The following is an 8,626-nucleotide window of genomic DNA, read 5'->3' as shown; positions in this document are numbered from 1 at the left end:
GAAGCCAACTCAAAGCCATCATCCTCTACCTGCTCCAAAAACCATGCCCGTGTGCTCACAAGCATCATCTCAGGCAGAAAAAGGCTTTGAAAAACTTGCCTACATCCTTTGGGTGGGGATTAAAAAGTGGCATTTTCAAAGCACTGCTATTTTTAAAGAGGAGTTTGTATTTTCAGAGCCAGTTGCTCTCTCCCGGGACCCATTTTTCAGAGCCAAGTCCCGGACGGGTTATTCCCTGCTGCCACAGCGCATCTGGTCCTGATATGTCAGAGTGAACCGAGGGGCCGAGAGACGTTTTAATTACAGACTTGGCTATCCGGCGTGATTTGTCACGGGCAACTTGAGCAATTTATCCATCAGCAGTTAGACGCAATCTGAAGCAGAAGGAGCATTTATCTCAGTGACTCAGAAGAGAGATCTGAAATGAAACAGGGGAATTTCTTAAGGCTCCTACCTGGCATTCATTTTCAAACCTGGAGCGCGTTCGCTGTCTTTTCCCATGTGTGCCCAGGGGCTCGTTTTCCTTTGGGATGGATGAGGGTGAGGAAGGGTGCTAATGGGGTGGCTCGGCTGCCTTTTTAATGCCATGTCATGACCTGGAGCCAAATCCCTGGACGATGCTCTCGCCAGCAGGATTTGGGCTGCAGACAGGGTGATGGCATTATTTTCTCAGGGCGGGAGGCGAGGAGAGGTTGTTGTTGCTCAATGAGCCTTGGAGAAGCATGTGCTGTCTCAGGTAAGTAGAAGTCGCTAAAGCATCGCCTGATGAGCATTCAATTCCCCGATTAATACAGTATTTAACACTCCAGTGAAAAAAGCACCCTGGCAAACAAACGGATGAGCCATGGAGAGAAGAAGTGCTGACGGTGCAGTTCTTTTCCGTGCACGAAATCATTCTCCGATCTCAGGGAAAACGCAGGTGCTGCTGCTCTCTGTGGCACGCGGCCAAGCTGGGCGCCCCCATCCCTCCCTGAAGGGCTGGAGGGGAAGGATGGTGCCCACCCAGCCCTGGGCTTTTCCCTTCTTGCCAACCTTAGCACGCTTTGCTCCGAGCTCTTCCAAGCCCAGGCAAGGACAGCCAGCGTATGCGAGGAGAAAGCCAATGTCCCCCGGTGTCCTTCAGCACCGGAGGAAACCTACAGCCAGGGATGGGAAGGGTTATTCCTTCAGAGCCATTAAATGCAGATCACAGTGATGGATGTTGGCGGGAGGTGGTGGATGTGTTTTCCTTGGTGTGTTTTATTTTTATGTGTGATTGTTTTTTGTTTTTTGCTTTTTGTTTTCTGCCTATTGATCTCATCTCCCAAATGAGAATAAAAACCGTTCCCACCCATCAGATTCAGCCTTTCCCACCCCAGCTCCTGGAAACTCCTTTTTTTTTTTTTCACTGGAGTGTTAAATACTGTATTAATCGGGGAATTGAATGCTTATCTGGCAATGTTTAAGGCTCATCAATCTCCCCTCCACTGAGCGAGCGCAGGGCATGAGCTGGGCTTGGAGATGACCCACTGCTTGCTGAATTAATAAAGAGAGCCTGAGCTGCCAGAGAGGTTTTTCTTGTTGTATCATTTATTCATCACTCATAAAACTATCCACGCTTCGGAGAGACCACAGCAGATGTGTAATGCATGGGCCTGCAGCAAAGGTGAGCGCTGCTGGGATTCGGCTGCCTCCCCCGAGGCCACGCAGCACGTGTAACCCCAACCCCACCCCGCAGAGGGACAGAAGATGCTTCATCCCATAAAACCCACATTACGGGGCACGCATGCAATGCTCCTGTAGAAACACACTGTGAACACAACCACTTGTGTTAAGAACCCCCCTCGGCTTATTCAGCACCAGGGCACTGTCCCCATACCGAGGAGACCCCACTGCCAGCAGCTTCTCATGACCCCAACCCCTCCACCCAGCACAGCCATGTACAGCCATTAGTCATCCTACTGTACGCACGAGCAGCTGTGCCAATTAGCATAATTAACACATGAGGGCCAATTAATCTCTTGATTATGCCTGCCATTCACTTATCAGCTGCTATTATGGGAAGATCGGCTTTTGTACCTCTGCTTTCTATGCAAATAAGCCGGTTATGATGCCTTCATTACTTGACGTACAATTACCCAGCGCAGATACCCATGAAATCGAGCACGGACAGATTGCCAGCGTGCACGGGCCAGAGCCCAGGTGGATTTGGCAGCTGAAGGAGCTCTGAAAGTCCTCTCTGTGTCTGAAAGTGCCACCTCGAGCAGTGCACCACACCATGGGTTTTGGGGAATATGATGTGCAGGAGACTGGAAATATTTGTGGAATCATGGCTGAGCCCTGGGCACACCAGTAGCCAACACTGGCTCCAGCTCAGCCCTAGGGAAGGGGACATGGGCACAGGCACAAGGGATGCTGTGGCCACATGGGCTGCTGGTCCTAGATCCCATCTCATTGCCACCCCTAGGCTTGGTTCTGCTTCTCTCTGGTATCAGGGACGCTCTGGAGGCCAGAAAAACCTGCAGTCCATGGAAATATGGTGGGATGCAATATGTCCCCACCACGTTAGCCCTCTGTCTGTTCTACCATGGTGACCTCTTGTCCCCAAACAAGTGCCTGATGCCACCCCCACCATGCAAGGCAGGAAGACGTGGGACAATGCTCTGGGGCAATTCCAGGTGTAGGGTTGGGGAGATTTTCCCTCCTGCCCCTTGAGGGAGAAGTGTACCAGCTGGGTCTCATTGACCTGGGCAGTCCCTGGGTGCTCCAAGAGCTGGGTGGAGGCCCAGGTGCATCCTATCTGCTCTTCAGGGAGTTGGTATAAAAGGCTCCTGAGCAGAATCTTCTCCATCTGTTGGTTTTGTCAGGCTCAGGATGGGGTCTGGAAGCAGCCTGGGTATTGCTCTGCTGTGCTGGGCACTGGCTGAAGCGGTGTCTTACAGCCCCTGGGATCTCTCCCTGAGGGACTCAGGGGTCTTGAGGGTCCGAGGGGACTCTTCGTGGAGATGGCCTCAGGTACCTTCCTTCTCCCAGCCCTCCCCATGGGCATGGGTGGATGTCTCCCAGCTCCAGGCTGCTGCCCCCCTGCACCCTGTGGCTGTGCAGTGCCAGGAGGCTCAGGTGGTGCTCACGGTGCACCGAGACCTCTTCGGCACCGGGCGCCTGGTCCGGGCTGGGGACCTGACCTTGGGCACAGCTGCCTGCCCACCTACGGCCCAAAATGCTGCTGAGAATGTGGTGACCTTCGTGGCTGGGCTGCACGAGTGCGGCAGCACCCTACAGGTGAGGTGGGGTGCTAGGGTGAGGGGCTGCTCCATCCCTGGCGATGCTGCTTGGGTAGTGGGTTAATGGGCTTTGATCCACACTGGAGTGATTAAATTGGGGTTATTTGGGACTAGTAAGTAGTAATGTGCTGCCTAACTCTTCTTGGGAATGGCTTAGTTTTAGAAATGATAGAGTAAAAGTGATGCCAAGGGTTGAGGTTGGGGTGAAGAGTACAACTGCTAACAGCAGCTCTTGAGTGAAGTGTCTTGTGACCATTGCAGGGCTGGTTTTGAGTATGCATGCTGTCCTTGAGCCCTAGGAGAACCTGCTGAATGGCAAGCAAGGCTTGTAGTGTTTTATCTCTTCAAGAGGCAGAAGGGTTGATGTCCTCCCATTTATTCAGGAGGAAGGAGGCTTCAGGCCTTTTATCCTACAGCCCTTGCCCAGCTGATGTGGGCACTTCTTAGGGTGGTAGCCCTCAAGACTGATCTCTTATGAGGTTAGCCTTATTCTCGGGTGCAGAGATACCAGCCCAAACCTTCATGGCATCCTGAATGTGGAGGACAGGCTGTTGGAGTTGCAGGTCCTGGTACTGGGTGCCTGACAGTGCTGAGGTTCATTTTGCTGACTTATCAGCTCTCCCATGTCCCTTCCAGATGACCCCAGACTCCCTGATCTACAAAACAAGCTTGTTCTACAAACCCACTCCTGCTGGCAACGCGGTCATTGTAAGAACCAGCCCAGCTGTGGTTCCTATTGAGTGTCACTACCCCAGGTGAGCCAGTGGGGCCATGTCTCTGCTCCTACAGACCTAGGGTGGTGGTGATGGCATCTCTGCTGACATATCTCTGCTTTTAGGAAGAGTAATGTGAGCAGCAATGCCATCCGGCCTACCTGGGCTCCCTTCCACTCCACGCTGTCAGCAGAAGAGAAGCTGGTGTTCTCCCTGCGCCTCATGAGCGGTGGGTGCCCTCTCTGATCCTGGCCATGATTACTGAGATCCAAAAAAAACCTCGGGGCTGGGTTACCCCACACCTTACAGCAGGGATATATGGGGTTGCTGCTCAGTTAGGAGGCCCCACGAGGAAGGGAGGGCAGCATGTCTTTCACCAAAGCAATCTGTGGTTTCATCTGTGCCTTCCAGATGACTGGAGCTCCGAGAGGCTCTCCAATGGCTTCCAGCTAGGGGAAAGCCTGCACCTCCAGGCCGACGTCGTGCCAGGGGGCCATGTGCCCCTGCGGCTCTTTGTGGAGGACTGCGTGGCGACTCCGAGCGCGGACCGGAGCTCCTCACCCCGCTATGCTTTGATCGACCTCAGCGGGTATTTAAGGGGGCAGCATGGTCTGCGTGGTGGTGCCGTAGCTCCTTGGGGTGTCCCTGACTTCTGCCCCCTGTCCAGGTGCTTGGTGGATGGGAGAGCCGATGACAGCACCTCAGCCTTCGTGTCCCCACGGCCGAGGCAGGAAACGCTGCAGTTTGTGGTCGATGCTTTCAAGTTTGCAGGAGATGACAGGAACCTGGTGAGATGTGTCTGACCCCCTGGCTCTGCCCCCACAAGAGCAGTGCTGTCCTGCATGAAAAAATCAACCCAAACTGTGGATTTTGGCTTAATTTCCCTTCCAGATCTACATCACCTGCCACCTGAAGGTCTCCCCAGCTGACCAGGCCCCAAACCCTCTGAACAAAGCCTGTTCCTTCAACAAAGCCAGCAGCCTGTGAGTACCTGGGGGGCTTGGGCAGGGGGCAGCCCAGAGGAGAGGGCTCACGGGTGGCTCTGTTCCAGGTGGGCTCCCGTGGAGGGCACTGGGGACATCTGCAGCTGCTGTGAGACAGGCAACTGTGCACTGTATGGAGGTTACTCCCGAAGAAATAATCCCCTGGCCAGGTGGCCAGGGAGGCGCTTGAGGAGAGACATCTCTTCCAGGCAAGGTAGGGTTTAGTGTGCCCCAAAATGCAGCCCTAATTCGGTGACCTCCCAGGCTGGGGTTGCTGAGATGCTGGAAGGCCTGAGATGTCACCTCTCAGGATGAGCTTGGCTCTTCTCTGCTGTCCTTGGGCATGAAATTGTCCCTTGTGCATAAAGCTACACAAAACCACCTTGCTGTAAGCCCTGAAATTCCAACAGATCAGGAACTGCCTCTCCCACCAGCTCACTCATGCACATCTCTTCTTAGGTGGGTCCTCAAGGGCAGCAGAGGCTGAAGTCTCACTTGGACCACTGTTAATCCTTGACCCAGCTCAGGGGTCACGGAGTGCCTCGGGACGGATTGTGCCAGCAGGAAGGGCACCGCAGGGTATGTGTCTGTGTGGCTGCACCTTCACCTCTCTGAAGGTGACTGCAGGTTGATCTAATTGTGAATTCCTCCATGATTTCAGGCCTAGATAGACTCTCTGGTGTATCTGCTGAAAAAACTGTCTGGGGGGATTTTCTTACCCCCATGCTGCCTGCATGTTGCGCCACTGCCAGATGGTGAAAAGCCATAAAATGTGTAGTAAGGGGATTTCTCTCTTCTAAAGCGGATTTTTTTTCCTCTTCTAGGTGCTGCTGAAGGACTTTCTACGCTGGTCCAAGTTGCCATGCTCGTAGCAGCTGCTGTGCTGAGCTTAACTGCCCTTGGAATATTTCTCGCATGCAGAAAGTGCAGTTGCCCTCTGGGAATGTCACTGTAACTCCCTGTTACTAATAAAAAAAAAAGTTTCTGTCCTCCCTTTGCACTCTTGGTGGTGAGAAAGGACAGCAGTCAGCCCCTGCCCTGATGGGATGGCATTTAGGGCTATGCTCTGGAACCAGGTAAGCCAGCTCATGGGGTGGCCACGAGCTTCTTGGGAAGCTACCACTGAAGCAGGGATGGGATCAGACTATTTGTGAGATCAGACCAGTCTGTTGCCTCCTGCTGAGAGCTGCTTTTCATCCCTGAGCAGCAGCAGCCCCCTCCAAGTCAAGCAAACTGCTCCTGGCCCTAGGGAGAGACTACAAAGGGGCGAAGCGGCAAGGCTGAGAGCGATGCCTGCAGCTCCAGTTCTTGGCTTTTGGTCCTTTCCTTTTGCTAGTGCCTTCTGAAAGCTGCTGCTGATTAAAGGCATTGCCTCTGCTTGGCAGCCGAATGCTGGAATATTTCTCTTTTGCCCTTAAGCCCTTGGGTTGCAATCCCCTAGCCATTAGGCTGCAGTCTAGTGCTGCCAATTCTCCTTACAACCCTCAAACAAAGCCTGAGCAGGGCTACATCTCTGCAAATGAGCCTTCCCTAACACCCTTATGCAACCTCTCTTGTCAGGGGAATGATCCTGTTTGCACAGAGAGATGAGCTTGGCACTTGTGCTCCATGGGCTGTGTGGGGTGTGAAGCAGGAACCCCAGCCCAGAGTGAGCTGGATTTGAAAGCCTGAGGACAATGTGCTTGGGGAAGATGTTTTTTTTTTGTGGTTTTTTTTTTTTTTTTCTTAAATGAATTATGTAGCTGAGCTGAAATAATCAGGTGGAAAAATGAGGCAGCCATGCAAGCTTTTTGGGGAGGCTGAGATTTTCCTAGGTCAGGCCATCAGCCTTCATGTTTTATGCACAAGCTTCTTTGTGCAGGAGCTGAAAACCCCTTTTTCTTTTTTTTTTTTTTTTTTCTTAAAAAAAACTTTATCTTGAGCTGATGACATGGGACATGAGGCTGTGCTGAGTGTGCATGGCCAGGCTGTGATGCTCAGGGTGGACCAAGGGGCTACCAATGGTTCTCCTAGGGCCAGCCTCCATGCCCTTGTTCTCTAGTCAGGAGCTGGAGGCTGGCCTCTACAGGAGGTCCTCTTCAAGCCCCTCATCTTTCTTGAGGCTCCTCACTCAACTCTAAAACCACTTTCTTCCCATCCTCTAAGGAAATGTGCAGCCTGCTGCTCTTGTCACTGTTTGATGCCATGGGGTTTTCCCTGAGGCCTGGTGCTCCTCTCGGAAGGTAGCCACCAGCAGAAGACTTCACCTCACCCTTCTAAAGCCTTCAGCCCCTGGACTAGGAAACGGGGGGAAATCTAGCTAGTTTTTGGCTGCTTAAGTGTGAACCTCCTCTCTTCCAGTGGTGCAAATCTGTGGTGGTCTGTTGGATAAAAGCGAGCACAGGGAACACAGGAGGAGCACCTGGGCTTGTGGTGGTGCTGGCAGTAGGGGAGGCTGAGCAAGGGGGAGCAGAGCCTGACTGGAGCCTCTGAGCCATGTTGAATCCCTCTGGGTTCAGATCCTCTCCCATGACCTGCCTGTAGCAGGAAAAAAAACCTCTCCTGCTGGCCCCTTTCTGAGCAATAAAGGGGCTGCACATCAGATACTGCTGCTTCAAGCAGTCATCTTCCACCTCGCTAGCCTTTCTGTGTTTTGGTTTTTTTTTTTTTGAACATTTTGACTTAGCACACCTATTACTTGTTTATTTTTAATCCGAAAACTTTTCCTCCCCCTAGTAAGTTGTGGGGAAAAAACTTCCCTGGCTGTAGGAAGGCAGGCACCAGGCTGTCCCTGCATGTCTGCTCCCTAACCAGCTGAGCTCCAAGGAGCAAAGCACGTTGTAAATAACTTCTTCCTTCCTACCTGCTCCTTGCTTAGCGTAAGACCCAGAGATTGCTTTATAATCTGATTAATTGTGGTATAAATCCCCTTACATTGGAATTTTCCCCCTCTGTGAAGAGTGTGCATCCCTAAGATGCTGCCAGTGGAGGTGGGAGATGCAGTGCCTTCGCCCTGGCCTCATGAACACCACTCCCCTCCCCAGTCCCCTATCTCCTGCTTCTGGGCTTTATTAGCTTTTGTTTCCCTTGTATACACAAGCACCTGAGTAAAGACTTAATTAGAAAGCTGCAGATGCTGGCAGAACAATCAATTTGTGGGAATTAATAATGGGAATGAGGATGCAGTGCAGTTATTCACTGGTGTCTCCCACTTGCTCTAAGTGCCACGTTGTATGGAGATGTTGGTGATAAGCTCTAAGTGGTCTTCAAGGCAATTAATTAAAAGAAAAATAATTTACTACACAGGAGAACATCAGGTAGCACTTACAAGGATTTAAAGGTAAAAAATGAGCTGCTGCCCATGTTCATTTGGAGATTTGCACCGCCCTGTGGAAATAGTGTGAGTGTAAACGCCATCTGGAGTAGCTGCACCAAAATGTCTCTCTCTGGGCAGAGACCATGGCAAGGCTAATTAAAGGCTGTAAAAATAATTAATTGAAGGCTTTCCCAAGAAATGGACCTTGCTGCTGCAAGATGATGGTGGGTCTGGGTGCATATGGAGGTTGTGGTGCAGGGCTGTGTCCCTGTGGGGTGGATTTTGGGGAGACTGCAAGAGGGTATGGTAGGCTGGAGATGCTCTGGGAGATGCAGCATTCACCAGAAGAAGGAAAAACAAGGGAAAGGAAGA

General features: G+C 52.0%; 1 protein-coding gene across 1 annotated transcript; it reads left to right on the top strand.

Annotated features, from left to right (window-relative positions):
* Positions 1-2,853: 2,853 nt before the first annotated feature.
* On the top strand, positions 2,854-5,728 carry LOC311213485 (zona pellucida sperm-binding protein 3-like; the record flags this gene model as incomplete). Its single annotated transcript, XM_084293524.1, has 8 exons — positions 2,854-3,261; positions 3,900-4,018; positions 4,102-4,205; positions 4,388-4,565; positions 4,644-4,764; positions 4,868-4,959; positions 5,028-5,173; positions 5,712-5,728. 8 exons carry the CDS (start codon positions 2,854-2,856, stop codon positions 5,726-5,728), a joined length of 1,185 nt encoding a protein of 394 aa, XP_084149650.1.
* Between the last annotated feature and the right edge of the window lie 2,898 nt (positions 5,729-8,626).

Source organism: Netta rufina, assembly GCF_964035555.1.
Source record: "Netta rufina genome assembly, chromosome: 11".
NCBI classification, from domain to species: Eukaryota; Metazoa; Chordata; class Aves; order Anseriformes; family Anatidae; genus Netta; species Netta rufina.
The sequence above is the reverse complement of the archived record's forward strand: the minus strand, read 5'-3'. Positions and strand labels throughout refer to the sequence as shown.